Source organism: Patagioenas fasciata, chromosome 2, assembly GCF_037038585.1.
Source record: "Patagioenas fasciata isolate bPatFas1 chromosome 2, bPatFas1.hap1, whole genome shotgun sequence".
NCBI classification, from domain to species: Eukaryota; Metazoa; Chordata; class Aves; order Columbiformes; family Columbidae; genus Patagioenas; species Patagioenas fasciata.
Window position 1 is genome coordinate 711,546 of NC_092521.1, and position 18,332 is coordinate 729,877.

At 69.5% G+C, this 18,332-nt stretch overlaps 1 protein-coding gene and 1 pseudogene across 1 annotated transcript in view; both read right to left on the reverse strand.

Annotated features, from left to right (window-relative positions):
* The window catches only part of PLEC (plectin), a 128,071-nt gene extending 126,551 nt beyond the window's left edge, over nucleotides 1-1,520 (reverse strand). Inside the window, exon 1 of the mRNA XM_071805556.1 lies at nucleotides 1,307-1,520. Within this exon, the coding sequence (XP_071661657.1) occupies nucleotides 1,307-1,505 (199 nt within the window). The 5' untranslated portion in view covers nucleotides 1,506-1,520. The remainder of the gene's footprint in view (nucleotides 1-1,306) is intronic.
* A 7,241-nt stretch (nucleotides 1,521-8,761) lies between these two features.
* Nucleotides 8,762-8,880, reverse strand: LOC136099143 (5S ribosomal RNA; annotated as a pseudogene).
* Between the last annotated feature and the right edge of the window lie 9,452 nt (nucleotides 8,881-18,332).

Consider the following 18,332-nt stretch of genomic DNA (forward strand, 5'->3'; position numbering starts at 1 on the left):
GGCAGGGCAGGCAGGGCACAGGCAGGGCAGGCAGGGCAGGCAGGGGCAGGCAGGGCACAGGCAGGGCACAGGCAGGGCAGGCAGGGCAGGCAGGGCAGGCAGGGCACAGGCAGGGCAGGTAGGGGCAGGCAGGGCAGGCAGGGCAGGCAGGGCAGGCAGGGCAGGCAGGGCAGGCGGGGCGCAGGCAGCTCTCACTCGCACTCCCCTTGTAAGGACACGGCTGGCGGAGGCCGCGGCCCCACGCTGAGCCACCCTGTGCCCCCCCTGGCAGCCGCGGAGCTGCCGAGGTGATGATGCCACCACCGAGCGCTGGAGCTTGTCCCCTGGGGACACAGGGGCCTGGGATGCCAATGGCACTGCCCAGTACCAGTGCCAGGGCCCCGGATGCCAGCGCCACCGATGCCACCGCCAAGCACTGGCACCAGTGCCCTGAAATGCCAGTGCCACTCACGCCACCGCCGAGCACCAGCGCCTGCGCCCCAAGGTGCCGATGCCACCACTGAGAACCAGATCTCGTGCCCCAATGTGCCAATGCCACCGATGGCACTGCCAAATACCAGCACCAGTGCCCTGAGGTGCCAGTGCCACCGATGCCACCGCCGAGCACCGGAGCTTGTGACCCATCCCCACTCGCCCCCAGCCACAGACCCCCCCCATCGCCTCTGCCCCCTCCCCATGGCACCTCCAGCGCCCACCCCAAACCCCCGGCAGCACCCACTGCCCCCAGCCCACCAAATGGGACCCTCAGCCTACCAAATGGGACCCCCAGCCCACCGAGCGGGTCCAACCCCCCCAGAACACCACCTTGAATGTCACAGACCCCCGGGGGATGCAGGCACAGACCCCTGGGGGGACACAGGGACAGATCCCCCAGGGGACACAGACCCCTGCGGGGACCCGGGCACAGACCTTGGGGACACGGGCACAGACCCTGGGGGAAATGGGCACAGACCCCTGGTGGGACACAGGGACAGATCCCTGGGGGGCACAGACCCCCAGGGGACACGGGGACAGACCCCCGAGGACACAGACACGGACCCTGCCTGTCCCCACCAACACCCCGGTACAGCCACCACCCCCCCGGCTGGGCCACCCACGGGTGGGGGCACCCAGAGGGGTCCCCGGTTTGTGGCCGCGGCCCCGGCGCTGCCCGCGGGTGCCGGGGGGGTGAGCCGGGTGCCGGGGGCCGCGGCGCCGCTTGACGTGACCTATTATGGGAATGAGCGGCCGAGCTCCCCCGGGGGGCCCCCCCGGCGCCCCCCCCAGCCCGGACCCCGCCGTGGGGCAGTGTGGGGGGGGTCGGTACCTTTGTATCGCTCCCGCACGTCCTCGTAGGCCTGGATGAAATCCTGCTCGTCGGGCTGGGGGGGCAGGAGCCCCGGCTCGGGGGCGGCCATGGCGGGGGGGGCCGGGGGCTGCCGGGGGTCCGGCCGCTGCGCAGCCCCGCGGAGCCCGGCCCGGCCCGGCGGGGACGGGGACACGGGACACGGGACACGGCGGGACATTCCAGCCCGCCCAGCCCTTAAAGGGACCGCCGGACACCGCCCCGGCCCCCCCGGCACCGCCCGCTGCCGCCCCCCCGGGAGCGGCACCGGGAAACCCCCGGGAATGGAAGCCCCGGAACGGGAACCCGGGAACGGGAACCGCAGCACCCCCGGGAACGGCACCCCGAAAACGGCATCGGGAAACCCCCGGGAACGGCACCCCGAAAACGGCATCGGGAAACCCCGGGAACGGGAACCACAGCACCCCCGGGAACGGGACCCCGAAAACGGCACCGGGAAACCCCGGGAACGGGAACCACAGCACCCCCGGGAACGGGACCCCGAAAACGGCACCGGGAAACCCCGGGAACGGGAACCACAGCACCCCCGGGAACGGCACCCCGAAAACGGCACCGGGAAACCCCCGGGAACGGGACCCCGAAAACGGCACCGGGAAACCCCGGGAACGGGAACCACAGCACCCCCGGGAACGGGACCCCGAAAACGGCACCGGGAAACCCCGGGGAATGAAACCCCGGGAAAGGGAACCCGGGAATGGCACCCCAAAAACGGCACCGGGAAACCCCCGGGAACGGGAACGCGGGAATGAGAACCTGGGAACGGCAACCACAGCACCCCCGGGAACAGCACCCCAAAAACGGCACCGGGAAACCCCCGGGAATGGGACCCCCGGGGAAACCCTCAGGAACAGCACCCTGGGAATGGGAACCCTAGAATGGGAGCCAGAGAACCCCCGGGAATAGAACCCCCGGGGAACCCCGAGAACCCCCCGGGAACGGGAACCCCGGGAGCCCCACAGGACACGGAGCCCCTGGGAACGGGAACCCCGGGAACTGGACCCCCGGCACAGCCCCCCTGTGAGCCATGAAACCCCATGGGGTGCCCCCCACGGCACCCCCAGACCACAGCCCCCACGGCACCCATGGGGCACAGCCCCCCACGGCACCCCAGACCACAGCTCCCCAAGACATCCATGGGGCACAGGCCCCCACGGCACCCCAGACCACAGCTCCCCATGGCATCCATGGGGCACAGGCCCCCACGGCACCCCAGACCACAGCCCCCCATGGCACCCATGGGGCACAGCCGCCCATGGCACCCCATGGGGTGCCCCCCACGACACCCCCAGACCACAGCCCACATGGCACCCATGGGGCACAGCCGCCCATGGCACCCCATGGGGTGCCCCCCACGGCACCCCCAGACCACAACCCCCACGGCACCCATGGGGCACAGCCCCCCATGGCACCCATGGGGCACAGCCCCCCACGGCACCCCAGACCACAGCCCCCCATGGCACCCATGGGGCACAGCCCCCCACGGCACCCCAGACCACAGCCCCCCATGGCATCCATGGGGCACAGCCCCCCACGGCACCCCAGACCACAGCCCCCCATGGCACCCATGGGGAACAGCCCCCCACGGCACCCCAGACCACAGCCCCCCACGGCACCCATGGGGCGGGAGGGAGCACCCGGTGCCCCCCAGCCAGGTCAGACAATGCTGGGGACACGGGGCTGTCCCCAACCCACAGCACCTGGGGGTCACGGACAGCCCTGGGGGTGCCCTGAGGAGGTGGGGGTGGGTGACAGCAGGGGCCGGGGGCACAGGTGACAAGCCATGGCATGGGGGTGCTGGATACACCCCCAGAAGCACAGGACCCCCCGGCTCCCACCCTTGTGTGCCCACCCAGTGCCCCCTCCCCACTCTCACTCGGGGGGGCAGATGGGGCGACCCCCCCACACACAGAGACCCCCCGGTCCCACCCCTGGGGACCCACGGTGTGTCCCCTCCCGTGGGGACGTCACGGCCCCCCCGCCCGCCGGCCCCATGAGAACAAGGGGTATTTTTAAAGCTCCCAAACCAGCCCCAGCTGCCACCGTCCCCAACTGTCCCCAGCGCCGCGGTGACAGCGCTGCGCCCCCACGGGCCCGCTCCACACGGGGGCCCTGTCCCAGCCGTGGGGCTGCCCCCCAGCCCTGCCCCACGGCCCCACGGCCGGGGACACCGCGGGTGGCCCTGGGCGAGGGGGCGGGTGACAAACCCCAGCGGGACGGAGCCTCATCAGCCCTAAATATAGAGCCCAACGCCCCGGGAAACCCGAGCGCGGCCGGGGGGGCACGGACACGGCCGGGGGCACCGAAATAGATGGGGGCTGGGCTGGGGGGGAGGGGCACGGCGTGGGGACACAATGGGCACGACATGGGGACACGCTGGACATGACATGGGGACACGCTGGGCATGGCCCATGGGGACACACTGGGTACAGCATGGGCACACAATGGGCATGACACGGGGACATGCTGGACGTGACCTGGGGACACACTGGGTACAGCGTGGGCACACAATGGGCATGACAAGGGGACATGCTGGACGTGACCTGGGGACACACTGGGTACAGCATGGGCACACAATGGGCATGACACGGGGACATGCTGGACGTGACCTGGGGACACACTGGGTACAGCGTGGGGACACCATGGGCACAACAGGGGGACATGCTGGATGTGGCATAGGGACTTGCTGGGCATGACATGGGACATACTGGGCACCCCATGGGGACACACTGGGTGCTGTACTGGGACATACTGGGCACCCCATGGGGACACAATGGGCACCCCATGGGGACACACTGGGTGCTGTACTGGGACACACTGGGCACCCCATGGGGACACAATAATGGGCACCCCATCAGGACACACTGGGTGCTGTACTGGGACACACTGGGCACACCATGGGGACACACTGGGTGCTGTACTGGGACATACTGGGCACCCCATCAGGACACAATGGGCACCCCATGGGGACACAATGGGTGCTGTACTGGGACATACTGGGCACCCCATGGGGACACAATGGGTACCCCATGGGGACACACTGGGTGCTGTACTGGGACATACTGGGCACCCCATGGGGACACAATGGGCACCCCATGGGGACACAATGGGTGCTGTACTGGGACACACTGGGCACCCCATGGGGACACACTGGGTGCTGTACTGGGACATACTGGGCACCCCATGGGGACACAATGGGCACCCCATGGGGACACAATGGGTGCTGTACTGGGACACACTGGGCACCCCATGGGGACACACTGGGTGCTGTACTGGGACATACTGGGCACCCCATGGGGACACAACGGGCACCCCATGGGGACACAATGGGTGCTGTACTGGGACATACTGGGCACCCCATGGGGACACAACGGGTGCTGTATGGGGGCACATGGTGCACACCCTGGGGACACACTGGGCACACCTTGGGGACACACCAGTGCTTGACTCCCCTGTCACCAGCAGGGATCTCAGGGGACCCCCACCAGGCTGGACTGAGGGGACCCTGTCACCAACCGGGACCCCAGAGACCACAGGGACCCCCCAGGCTGCACCGAGGGGTCCCCATTGCCCCAGGGGACCCAGGGACCCCGTCACCAGTGGGGACTGGGGTCATGGGGACTCCCCCACTACGTTGGGCCCCCTGGTCCCCAAGGCTGCCCAGGGCACAGGGAGGATGGAGGGAGGGGTGGCCGGGGGGTGACAGTGGCCAGGGCCGTGCTAAATCGGGGACAGGACGGGTGGTGGAAACAATTCCGGCCATGGGGGGGGTCACAGACACGGCTGGACGGGAGGGGGACACAGGGCCCCCTGCTGGGGACATGGGGGCAGGGGGGGGACACACACAGGACCCCACTGCTGGGTACATGGGGGCGGGGGGGGGGACACAGAGTTCGGGGGACACACGGGGTCCCACTGCTGGGGACACGGAGATGGTTGGGGGGACACAGTTCAGGGGACACTGCTGGGGACACAGGGGGCTGGGGGGGCCGCAGGACCCCACTGCTGGGCACATGGGGATAGTGGGGGACACAGAGTTTGAGGGGGACACACAGTGTCCCACTGCTGGGGACATGGGGATGGTGGGGGACACAGAGTTTGGGGGGACACACAGGGTCCCACTGCTGGGGACATGGGGATGGTGGGGAGGACACAGAGTTCAGGGGACACTGGTGGGGACACAGGGCCCCACTGCTGGGGACACGGGGCTGGGGAGGGAAATGGGGCCGTGTGGGCACAGAGCCCCAGTGTTGGGGACACACGGGACTGGGGGGACACAAAGTTCCAAGAGCAGGAGCAGGAAGTGGGGACACAGGACCCCCCCTGGGGGCTGGGGGGACCATGAGTTCCCCTCGGGGACTGCACGGCTGGCCGCTGTCCCCAGCCCGTCCCTGCGGGTGTCCCCAGGGTGTCCCTGCGGGTGTCCCCAGGGTGTCCCCACAGCCCCGGTCCCCGTGGTCCCCAGCAGCAGCAGAGCCAGGGCACTGTCCCCACCGGAGGGTCCAACCCCGGCCAGGGGACACCCCCTGTGTACCCCCCCGGCCGAGGGGACACACATGGCCCTGGGGGCCCTCTGATGGCCACCGCTGTCACTGCAGGGCCTTGGGGACAGCCCGGTCCGGCCAGCACGTGTCCTGGGTGCTGCGGGGACACCCTGGGGACACGGCCATGCGGGGACACCCAGGGACATGTCCTGGGTGCTGCGGGGACACCCTGGGGACACAGCCATGCTGGGACATCCTGGGAACGTGTCCTGGGTGCTGCGGGGACACCCTGGGGACACAGCCATGCGGGGACACCCTGGGAACGTGTCCTGGGTGCTGCGGGGACACCCTGGGGACACTGCCATGCTGGGACATCCTGGGAACGTGTCCTGGGTGCTGCGGGGACACCCTGGGGACACGGCCATGCGGGGACACCCTGGGACATGTCCTGGGTGCTGTGGGGACACCCTGGGGACACAGCCATGCGGGGACACCGTGGGAACATGTCCTGGGTGCTGTGGGGACACCCTGGGGACACAGCCATGCTGGGACATCCTGGGAACGTGTCCTGGGTGCTGCGGGGACACCCTGGGGACACAGCCATGCGGGGACACCCAGGGACATGTCCTGGGTGCTGTGGGGACACGGCCATGCAGGGACACTCTGGGAATGTGTCCTGGGTGCTGTGGGGACACAACCACATGGGGACACCCTGGGGACACGTCCTGGGCACTGCAGGGGCACGGCAGGGACATGTCCTGGGTGCTGCAGGGACACAGCCACATGGGGACACCATGGGGGCCACAGCCACACAAGGACACCCCAGGGACATGTCCTGGGCCATGCAGGGACACAAGAGGGGACATGTCCTGGGTGCTGTGGGGACACTCCAGGGACACAGCCATGCAGGGACACACGAGGGCACATGTCCCAGGTGCTGCAGGGACATGGCCATGCAGGGACACTCCAGGGATGCCGCCCGCCTCCCCGCAGAGCACAGGGGACAGCCCAGCCCTGTCCCCAGCACACGGCCCTGCTGTCCCCAAGGGACCCAGCCCCGGTGTCCCCGAGGGACGCGACCCCTTGGCAGACGAGGACCCCCCGGCACTCGGCGCTGGTGCCAGCAGGGACCCCTGGGCCACCCCTGTGTCACCAGCTGGGGCCGATGGGAGCCACGAGAGGGCTCAGCCCCACGTGCCCTGGCACGGCACAGTCAGACACACACCCAGACCCTGGTATGGTGCTGCCGGACCCACACCCGGCACAGCACAGTCAGACACACACCCGGACCCTGGTATGGTGCTGTTGGACCCACACCCGGCACGGCACAGTCAGACACACACCCGGACCCTGGTATGGTGCTGCCGGACCCACACCCGGCACGGCACAGTCAGACACACACCCGGACCCTGGTATGGTGCTGCCGGACCCACACCCGGCACGGCACAGCCAGACCCGCACCCACACAGCCGCCTGACACCAGCCCCACATGGGGACACCGGGGTCCCTGTTCCCAACAGGTGTCTGTGGCACGGCACGACGCGGCACAGCACGGCACAACATTCCCCATGGCGGCACCACCACCCTGGCACGGCACGGCACAGCATTCCCCATGGTGGCTCCACCGCCCTGACCCTGGCACGGCACAGCATTCCCTATGGTGGCATCGCCGCTCTGACCCTGGCACAGCACAGCATTCCCCATGGTGGCTCCACCGTCCTGACCCAGCATGGCACGGCACAGCATTCCCTATGGCGGCACCACCGTGCTGACTCGGCACGGCACAGCATTCCCCATGGTGGCTCCACCGCCCTGACCCTGGCACGGCACAGCATTCCCTATGCCAGCACTACCGTCCTGACCCGGCACGGCACGGCACAGCATTCCCTATGGCGGCACCGCGGCCCTGACCCTGGCACAGCACAGGTCCCAGTCGCGGCATCACCCCATGGCACCCTGGCCTGGGGCTCCCTGTCACACCCATGTCCCCAGGCACGTGCTGGGGCTCTCCCCACGGCACTGGCCCCTTGCACCCCATAGCATTGCCCCACAGCATTGCCCCCCGGCAGCACCCTGGCCCGGGGGGGCTCTCCCTGCCTCCCCAGGATGTCCCCTGTGGGACCACGGGCACACACCAGCCACGGCTCCTCAGCACCTGTCCCCTCTCCAGCATCACCTGCCCAGCACAGCCCTGGCCCCCGGCACACGGACCCCCAGAACCCCATCAGTGACACGCTGCCCCACAGCCAGGGACACCATGGCACACAGCCCCCATGTCCCCATGTCCCCTGGTACATGGTCCCCGTGTCACAGAATCCCAGCATCCCAGGATGTCAGGGGGTGAAGGGCCCTCAAAGCCCATCCAGTGCAACCCCCCGGAGCAGGAACACCCAGCTGAGGTTCCACAGGAAGGGGTCCAGGCGGGTTTGAATGTCTGCAGAGAAGGAGACTCCACAACCTCCCTGGGCAGCCTGGGCCAGGCTCTGACACCCTCACCCCCAACAAGTTGCTTCTCATCTTCCAGCGGAACCTCCTGTGTTCCAGTTTGCACCCATTGCCCCTTGTCCTGTCACTGGGTGTCACCCAGCAGAGCCTGGCTCCATCCTCCTGACACTGCCCCTTTCCATATTGATCCCCAGGAATGAGTCCCCCCTCAGTCTCCTCTTCTCCAGCTCCAGAGCCCCAGCTCCCTCAGCCTTTCCTCACACGGGAGATGCTCCACTCCCTCCAGCATCTTGGTGGCTGCGCTGGACTCTCTCCAGCAGTTCCCTGTCCTTCTGGAGCTGAGGGGCCACAACTGGACACAATATTCCAGGTGTGGTCTCCCCAGGGCAGAGCAGAGGGGCAGGAGAACCTCTCTGACCTACTGACCACCCCCTTTTAACCCACCCCAGGTCCCATTGGCTTCCTGGCCACAAGGGCCCAGTGCTGGCTCAGCCCACAGCACCCGCTATTCCCAGCTGGTCTCCCATCCAAGCACTGACCGGGCCCGACCCTGCTTAGCTTCCCAGAGCAGATGAGATTGGGTGTTCTCAAGGTGGTATGGCTGTATATATTATACATATATATATACACACACATATATGTTCCCCAAGTATACCCTGATAGTGTCTGCGCTAAACCCTTTATTCAAGGTCAGAGCAGAGGGCAGGAGAACCTCTCTGTCCCCCCACTGCTGGGTGGCTCCTGGTGCAGACCCCCCCCCGACGCCGCCGGCTCACCGGGACCCCCCCGCCGTACCCCAGCACACGAGCCCGCCGCCCGCCCTACCTGCGATCCTGATGACGGCCCGCTCGGCGGGGTCCAGCACCGTCCCGTTGCCGGCGGCCGCTTTGGTGCGTTTGGAGCGCTGGTGCTTGGACAAGTTCCAGGGCAGCGTGTCCCCGGCGCCGGGGGAGCCGCTGCTGCCGCTCGAGCTCTCCTCCGCCATCCCCGCCGGCGTCCGCCCCGAGCCCGGCTCCTGCGGACAGGGACGGCATCAGGGACCCCGGCACCGCGCACGGCTCTCCGAGCCCCGGCACCGATCGGCCCCCGGCCACCGACCGACCCCCGGGCACCGCTCATCGACCCCCCGGACACCGAACCCCGGCACCGCTGACCGAGCGACCCACGGCACCGTTCACCGACCCCGGCACCTTCCCGCGGTCCCCCGCCCCGGCGGAACCGCCGCTCCCTTCCCTTCCCTTCCCTTCGGGCGCGCCCCAGCCGCCCCGCCTCGCACCTGTCGCCGGGTTCCCGCCACAGCCGCCCCGCACCCGGCCCTACGGCAGCACCGGGAGCCCCGGGAAGCACCGAGGGAAGCGGGGGCTGTGCCGGCCGGTGCTGCGAGGGGCCGGGCAGCAGTGCCGGGAGGGGAGGGGGACGCGCCGAGCACGGAGCCGCCGCCCTGGGGCAGAGGAGGAGCCGGCGTGTGGGACCCCCCCCCCCCCACGGTGACACCCGACAGCCCGTCCCCGCGGCTCGGGGCAGGGACAGACCGGCCAGAGCGGAGCCTCCGGGGCACCGGGGACGGTGCCACAGGCCAACCGGCCGGTTCGGCGCTGCCCACCGAGCGCCGGCCCCGCGGTGCCGCCCCAGCTCCGCGCCGGGGGGCCAAGCGGAACCGCACGTCAGAGTCGGCAACGGCACAGCCGCCTCCGTCACCCCGGCACCGCCAGCTCGGCACCGCCACCACCATCGTGGCACCGCCACCCCGGCACCGCACGTCAGAGCCGGCAACGGCGCGCCCGCCTCCGCCACCCCGGCACCGCCACCACCATCGTGGCACCGCCATCGCCACCCCGGCACCGCCTCCGCCATCGCGGCACCGCCATCGCGGCACTGCCACCGCCACCCCGGCACCACCTCCGCCAGCGCGGCACCGCCTCCGCCACCCCGGCACCGCCACAGCCGCCGCGGTGACACCAGCTCCGGTTATTTTCCACCCGGGCCCCGCACCGCTCGGCACCGGGCAGCGAGGCCGGGTCACCGCCCCCGCCGGTCCCGGGGGGCGCGGACAAACCCCGCGGGGCCCCCCCGGTGCGCTCCCCCGGCGTTGGCGCTGCCGAGGCGCCATTTGCAGAAGCTCCAAACCGCGGGTTCCCGGCTCGGGGGGGCTGGGCCATTGCAGCCAAAACCCCCGGGGGCCGCGCAGGGACCGGAGTGGGGACAACCTGCCCCCAGCCAAGCAGCCGAGCGTGGGGGTGGGCACGCGGGTGTAGGGTGACCGTGGGGTGACCGTGGGGTGACCGTGGGGTGACTGTGGGGTGACCGTGGGGTGACTGTGGGGTGACCGTGGGGTGACTGTGGGGTGACCGTGGGGTGACCGTGGGGCCGGCAGCGCCGCACGTGCCCGTGCCAGGCCGGACTCACCGGCCCCATCCCCGCGTCCCCCCGCAGCCCCCGGCCCCACACAGCCCCCGCACCCCAGGCCTGACCCACAGCGCCCGTGGCACCCCCACCCCGAGCCCCCCACGCTGTCCCCCTCTCCCCAGGGACGCGCTGCCTGAACCAGCCTCAGCCCCCCAGCGCCTGCCCCACAAGCCCCTGTGCTGCACAGACCCCTCTGCACCCCCAGCCCCCCCGTGCTGCACAGACCCCTCTGCACCCCCAGCCCCCCGTGCTGCACAGACCCCTCTGCACCCCCAGCCCCCCGTGCTGCACAGACCCCTCTGCACCCCCAGCCCCCCGTGCTGCACAGACCCCTCTGCACCCCCAGCCCCCCGTGCTGCACAGACCCCTCTGCACCCCCAGCCCCCCCGTGCTGCACAGACCCCTCTGCACCCCCAGCCCCCTGTGCTGCACAGACCCCTCTGCACCCCCAGCCCCCCCGTGCTGCACAGACCCCTCCGCTCCCCCAGCCCCCCCGTGCTGCACAGACCCCTCTGCACCCCCCGCCCCCCCGTGCTGCACAGACCCCTCCGCTCCCCCAGCCCCCCCGTGCTGCACAGACCCCTCTGCACCCCCAGCCCCCCCGTGCTGCACAGACCCCTCTGCACCCCCCGCACCCCCGGCTCACCCAGCGCCGCGCTGTCCGCCGGGACGCGCCGGGCGGGCATGACCGGGGGGGCTGCGGCAGCGGGGGCTGCACCGGGAGCTCCGCCCGCACCGGGGGCCGCACCGGCAGCGGGGGCTGCAGCGGCGGCTCCGCCCGCACCGGGGCTGCAGCAGCGGCAGCGGCGGCTCCGCCCGCACCGGCTCCGGTTCCGCTCCGCAGCGGCGGGGGGCGGGGCGGGGAGGGAGGGGGGCGCGTATCTCGGCTCCGCACCCGCACCCACACCCGCCCACGGGCCGCGGCAGCCGCCGGGGAACCGACCAGTGCTCCCCGTGCTCCCAGCGAGGAGCCGACAAGTGCTCCCAGTGGTGGAACCGATCAGTACTCCCAGCGGGGAGCCGACCAGTGTTCCCAGTGGAGCCGACAGGGAGCCGACCAGTGCTCCCAGTGCAGCCGCCGGGGAGCCGACCAGTGCTCCCAGTGGGGGAACCGACCAGTGCACCCAGTGGAGCCGGCGGGGAGCCGACCAGTGCTCCCAGTGCAGCCAGTGGGGAGCCCACCAGTGCAGCCAGCAGGGAGAACTAACCAGTGCTCCCAGTGCACTCGGCAGGGGAACCAACCAGTGTTCCCAATGCAGGGGGAACCGACCAGTGCTGCCAGCATGGGAAGGGTTAACTCCCACCAGTGCTCCCAGTGCCGCCAGCAGGGGGTTAACCCCCACCAGTGCTCCCAGTGCATCCAGTGCTCCCAGCGTGGGAAGTGTTAACCTGACCAGTGCTCCAAGTGTGGGAAGGGTTAACCGGACCAGCGCTCCCAGCGTGGGAAGGGTTAACCGGACGAGTGCTCCCAGTGCCCTAGCAGGGTGGGGTTTGGGCCTTGCCTGTTCACCCTGCACCCCCCCCCGCACAACCGCCATCACCGCCATCCCCGCCGGGCCGGGTGTTCGCCCCCCCGTGCACGCCAGCACGCGCTCCCGGTGCCGCGGCCGCCGGTAGCACCGTACAGCACCGTACAGCACCGTGCAGCACCGTGCGGCGCCGTGTGGCAGCGCACAGCACCGTGCGGCGGCGTGCGGCACCGTACAGCGCCGTGCAGCACCGTACGGCACCGTGCAGCGCTGTGCGGCACCGTACGGCACCGTACGGCACCGTGCACCGCCGTGTGGCACCGTACGGCACCGTGCACCGCCGTGTGGCACCGTACAGCACCGCGCAGCGCCGTGCGGCACCGTACAGCACCGTGCAGCCCCGGCCTCCCCCCGCATGACCCCGTTCCTGCCGCCGGCGCAGCCGCCCTCGCTCCGCCTGCCTGCGGCACCGGGACGCTGGGGACACCGCGGGGAGGCCCCGGGGCGGTGATGCCGAATGGTGACAGCGACCCACGGCGTGGGCACGAGGGGGCGCCGGCTCCATCCCCCCCACCACGCCTGGCTGCCTGTGCCGTGGGCAGAGCGCTGGGGCGGCAGGAGGAGCCGGCAGCCGTGCGGGCAGCGCCATTGCCGGGCAGCGCCATTGCCGGGCAGCGCCATTGCCGGGCAGCCGTGCGGGCAGCGCCATTGCCAGCACCGTTACCAGCACCATTACCAGCACCGTTACCAGCACCATTACCGGCTGCTGCTGCCGCAGCCGCGGCCACGTGAGCCGCAGGGGATGACGGAGGGAACCGGCTCACCCGCCACGCGGCCCCCGCGCCCCCTACCGGCACAGCTGCTGCCCCCTGCCCGCCCCCTGCCTGCTCTTGCCCGCCCCCTGACTGCCCCTGTCCGCCCCTGCCTGCTCCTGCCTGCCCCTGCCCGCCCCCTGCCTGCTCTTGCCCGCCCCTGCCCGCACTCTGCCGGCCCCTGCCCGCTCCCTGCCTGCACCCTGCCCGCCCCTGCCTGCCCCTTCCTGCACCCTGCCCGCCCCTGCCTGCCCCTTCCTGCACCCTGCCCGCCCCTGCCTGCCCCTTCCTGCACCCTGCCTGCCCCGTGTCTGCCCCTGCCCACCCCCTGCCCGCTCCGTGCCTGCCCCTGCCTGCGCCCAGGGCCAGTGCTGGGAACCGGGAATGGAGCTGGGAACAGGATGGTGCTGGGAACCGGGAATGGAGCTGGGAACAGGATGGTTCTGGCAACCGGGAATGGAGCTGGGAATGGGGCCAGTGCTGGGAACAGAGGCCAGTGCTGGGAACAGGGGCCAGTGCTGGGGACAGGGGATGGTGCTGGGAATGGGATGGTGCTGGGAACAGGGGACAGTTCTGGCTGCCCCCCAGTGCCCGGAGCCGCGCGGAGCTGGTGCAGTGGCGCGGAGCCTGTGCAGGGGCACGGAGCCCTGGGTGCCTGGTGACACGGAGCCCTGGGTGCCTGGTGGCACGGAGCCCTGGGTGCCTGGTGACACGGAGCCCTGGGTGCCTGGTGGCACGGAGCCCTGGGTGCCCTGTGGCATGTTCGGGTGCGAGTGCCCGGGCACACACGTGCACACCCACCTGAAGGTACACGCATGAGCACAGAACAGAGCTGCACGCGTGTGCAGATGCACAGACATGCGTGCACACACACGCACGTGCACACACGTATGTGCACGTGTATGCACACACATGCACACGTAGATGCATGCACACACATGCACGCGGATATAGATGCATGCACCCATGTGCACACACACATGCATGCACACATGCACACACATGCACACACATGCACACACATACACTCATACACAGACATGCCATGCACACGTACATGCATACACACATATGCACACATGCACACGCATGCACACATACACTCATGCACAGACATGACATGCACACAGTAATGCACATGCATGCACACAGGTACAGATGCATTCACCCACAAGCACACAGACATGCATGCACACATGCACACAGATGCACACGCATGCACACACACACACTCATGCACAGACATGCCATGCACACATTAATGCACATGCATGCACATATGCACGCACACAGACATAGATGCACACACCCACAGGCACATGTACATGCATGCACACGGATATAGATGCATGCACCCACAAGCACGCAGACATGTGTGCACACATATGCACACACATACACTCATGCACAGACATGCCATGCACACATTAGTGCACATGCATGCACACAGATAGAGATGCATGCACCCACAAGCACACATAGATGCATGCACGCATGCACACACATGCACACATATGCACATGCATGCACACAGATGCACACGCATGCACACACACACTCATGCACAGACACGCCATGCACACATTAATGCCCATGCATGCACACATGCACGCACACACACACTCATGCACAGACATGCCATGCGCACAGTAATGCCCATGCACACACACATTCACACATGCACACACTTGCAGTCACACATGTAGATGCATGCACATATGCACAAACTTGCACACATACTCAGGCACACGTGCACACACGTACACGCCCGCACACGCCTGCACACACACGTGCCCGCCTGCTGTGCACAGCCCCATTGCCACAGGCGAACACGCACACAGATGTGCAGACGTGTACCGGGCTGAACACGCGTGTGCAGCCCCCCGTGCCCGCACACACCAGCACACACAGGGACAGACACGGCGTGCACACCCGTGCCAGCATGCACTCACACTCACACTCAGCTCTGCCAGGTGCCGGGGGTGCTGGGGGTGCCGGGGTCTCCGCTCAGCCCCATCCCTGTGCCGGTCTCATCCAACTGGGTGCTGTGTCCCCAGTGCACCCCACACCTGCCTGGCACCCCACAGCACCCATCCCCACAGGTGACCAAACTTTGCCCCACGGCACCCAGGAGGATGCTCCCCACCTGTGCCAACACACCTACACATCACCCCCACACCTCCCAGTGTCCCCAGTGCTTCCCAATGCCCCCCAGTGCTTCCTGATGCCTCCCAGTGCCCCCAGTGCTTCCTGATCCCTCCCAGTGCCCCCAGTGCTTCCTGATCCCTCCCAGTGCCCTCCAATGCTTCCTGATGCCTCCCAGTGCCCCCCAGTGCCCCCCAGCACTTCCTGATGCCTCCCAGTGCCCCCCAGTGCCCCCAGCGCTTCCTGATGCCTCCCAGTGGCCCCAGTGATTCCTGATCCCTCACGGTGTCTCCCAGTACTTCCTGACGTCTCCCGGTGCTTCCCAGCACCTCCCAGTGTCTCCCAATACTTTCCAGTGATTCCCGATGCCCCCCAGTGCTTCGGTACCTCCCAGTGCATTTCGGTGCTTCCCAGCACCTCCCAGTGTCTCCCAGTACTTCCCAGTGTCTCCCAGTACTTTCCAGTACTTCCTGATGCCTCCCAGTGCCTCCCAGCACATCCCAGTGCTTCCCGGTACCTCCCAGTACTTCCTGATGCCTCCCAGTGCCTCCTGGTGTCTCCCAGTACTTCCTGATGTCTCTCAGTGCCTCCCAGCACATTCCAGTGCTTCCCAGCACCTCCCAGTACTTCCCAGTGCTACCTGATGCCCCCCAGCGCCCCCCAGTGCTTCGTCATGGTTCCCAGTGCCTCCCAGCACATCCCGGTGCTTCCCGGCACCTCCCAGTACTTTCCAGTGCTTCCCGATGCCCCCCAGTGCCTCCCAGCACCTCCCAGTGTCTCCCAGTACTTTCCAGTGCTTCCCGATGCCCCCCAGTGCCTCCCAGCACCTCCCAGTGTCTCCCAGTACTTTCCAGTGCTTCCCGATGCCCCCCAGTGTCTCCCGGTACCTCCCAGTGTCTCCCAGTACTTCCAGTGCTTCCTGATGCCCCCCAGCGCCTCCCGGCACCTCCCAGTGTCTCCCAGTACTTCCAGTGCTTCCCGATGCCCCCCAGTGTCTCCCGGTGCCTCCCGGACACACGGAGCCCCGGCACAGCCCCCCAGCCCCCCGCGTCCCAGCTCCCGCCGCAGCCCCCAGGGCAGTTGTCACCGCCGGTGTCCCCAGGGGTGCGGGACCCCCGGGCGCCCCGGCAGCCGCTCACCGTGTGTCCCCTGCCCGGCCCCGCGATGTCCCCCGGGTCCCCAGGCTCGGCCGCCGTCACGTGCGGGCCCCGGCACCGGAGCGGCGAGTGACACCGCTCGCCAGGAGCGGGGACAAAGGGGCCCTTTCAGCGTGGCGCTCGGCCCCACGGGCCCCTCGGGGCCAGGGGACAAAGGTCCGGCTCGCTTGGCACCGGTGGCACCGGGCTGGCCCCGGCAGCCGCCACCGCACCCCCCCGGGGACGGCGGGTCACGGGGACTGTCCCCAGCCTCGCGGGGGGGCCGTGACGTCACGGGGACACCCCTTCTGCAACCCCCGGGGCTGGGGACACCCCCGCAGGGGAGGAGGGGACAGACCCCCCCCGGCCCTCCCGCTGCCACCGGGACCACCCCGCCGGGGGGATGCGGGACGCCGGGATCGGGCCCGGCAGCGGGGACACAGGGCTGGGGGGGCACAGGGGTGGGGGGACACAGAACTGGGGACACAGAGCTGGGGGAACACAGGGCTGGGGGGACACAGGGCTGTGGGGCACAGGGGTGGGGGGACAGGGCTGGGGGGACACAGAGCTGAGGACACAGAGCTGGGGGAACAGAGGGCTGGGGGGACACAGGGCTGTGGGGGTACGGGGGTGGGAGGAGGGGGCTGGGGGGGCAGAGCTGGGGGACAGGAGTGGGGGGACAGGGGTTGGGGGGACATAGGGCTTTGAGGACAGGGCTGGGAGGGGACAGGACTGGGGGGGACAGGGCAAGTGGGACAGGGCCGATGGGACACGGGGCTGGGGGGACATGGCGGGGGAAGGGACAGGACTGGGGGGACAGGGCTGGGGGGACACAGGGCTTTGGGGACAGGGCTGGGGGAACAGGGCTGGGAGGGGACAGGACTGGCTGGACAGGGCTTTGGGGACAGGGCTGGGGGGGACAGGACTGGGTGGACAGGGCTTTGGGGACAGGGCTGTCCCTGGAGAAGCCACCGCTCCTGCCGGCCCGAACCCTGTCTGGCTCTGCCACCCTGTCCCAGGTCCCCGTGTCCCTGCACCCCGCGTGTTCCCTGTCCCCCCGCGTGTCCCTTGCACCCCGCGTGTCCCCCGTACCCCCGTGTGTCCCCTGCACGCCGCGTGTCCCCTGCATTCCGTGTGTCTCCTGTACCCCGTGTGTCCCCTGTGCCCCCGCGTGTCCCCTGCACCTCGCGTGTCCCTTGCATCCCGCGTGTCCCCTGTACCCCCGTGTGTCCCCTGTCTCCCCGCGTGTCCTCTGCACCCCGCAGGTCCCTTGCACCTCGCGTGTCCCCTGCGCCCCCCTGTGTCCCCTGTCCACCCGCGTGTCCCCTGCACCCCGCGTGTCCCCTGCACTCTGTGTGTTCCCTGTACCCCGTGTGTCCCCTGCACTCCGTGTGTTCCCTGTACCCCGTGTGTCCCCTGTCCCCCCGCGCGTCCCCTGTACCCCGCGTGTCCCTTGCACCCCTCGTGTCCTCTGTACCCCCGTGTGTACCCTGTTCCCCCGTGTGTCCCCTGCACCCCGCGTGTCCCCCCGCGTGTCCCCTGCATTCCGTGTGTCTCCTGTCCCCCCGCGTGTCCCCTGTACCCCGTGTGTCCCCTGCACCCCGTGTGCCCCCTGTCCCCCCGGCGTGTCCCCCGCACCCACCGGACACCCTGCCAGCCATGGGGCGATGCCGTGGGGTGTCCCCGGTCCCGTCCCCATCCCGGCCCGCTGCCCCCGCCATGGGGCCAGCCCGGGGCTGGGGCGGGCAGGGCGGGCAGGGCGGGCAGGGCAGGCAGGGCGGGCAGGGCGGGCAGGGCGGGCAGGGCAGGCAGGGCGGGCAGGGGGGCAGCAGCACGGGCAGGGTTAACGGCAGCAGGGGAAGGAACATTCCGGCCCGTTCCCGTTGCTGCCAAACCCGGTGCCAAACCGCGGTGCCAAACCGCAGAGCCGAGCGGCCGCGCCCCGCCCGGGGGGGCAGGAAGGGCCCGATCCCGCCCCGGGGCCACATGTTCTGGGGCGGGGGGCCCAAGGGCAGCGGGGAGCGGGGGGGGGAAGAATAAACCCGGCGCAGCCCGGCCCGGGGACCCCCCCGAGGGACCAACCCCGGCATGGG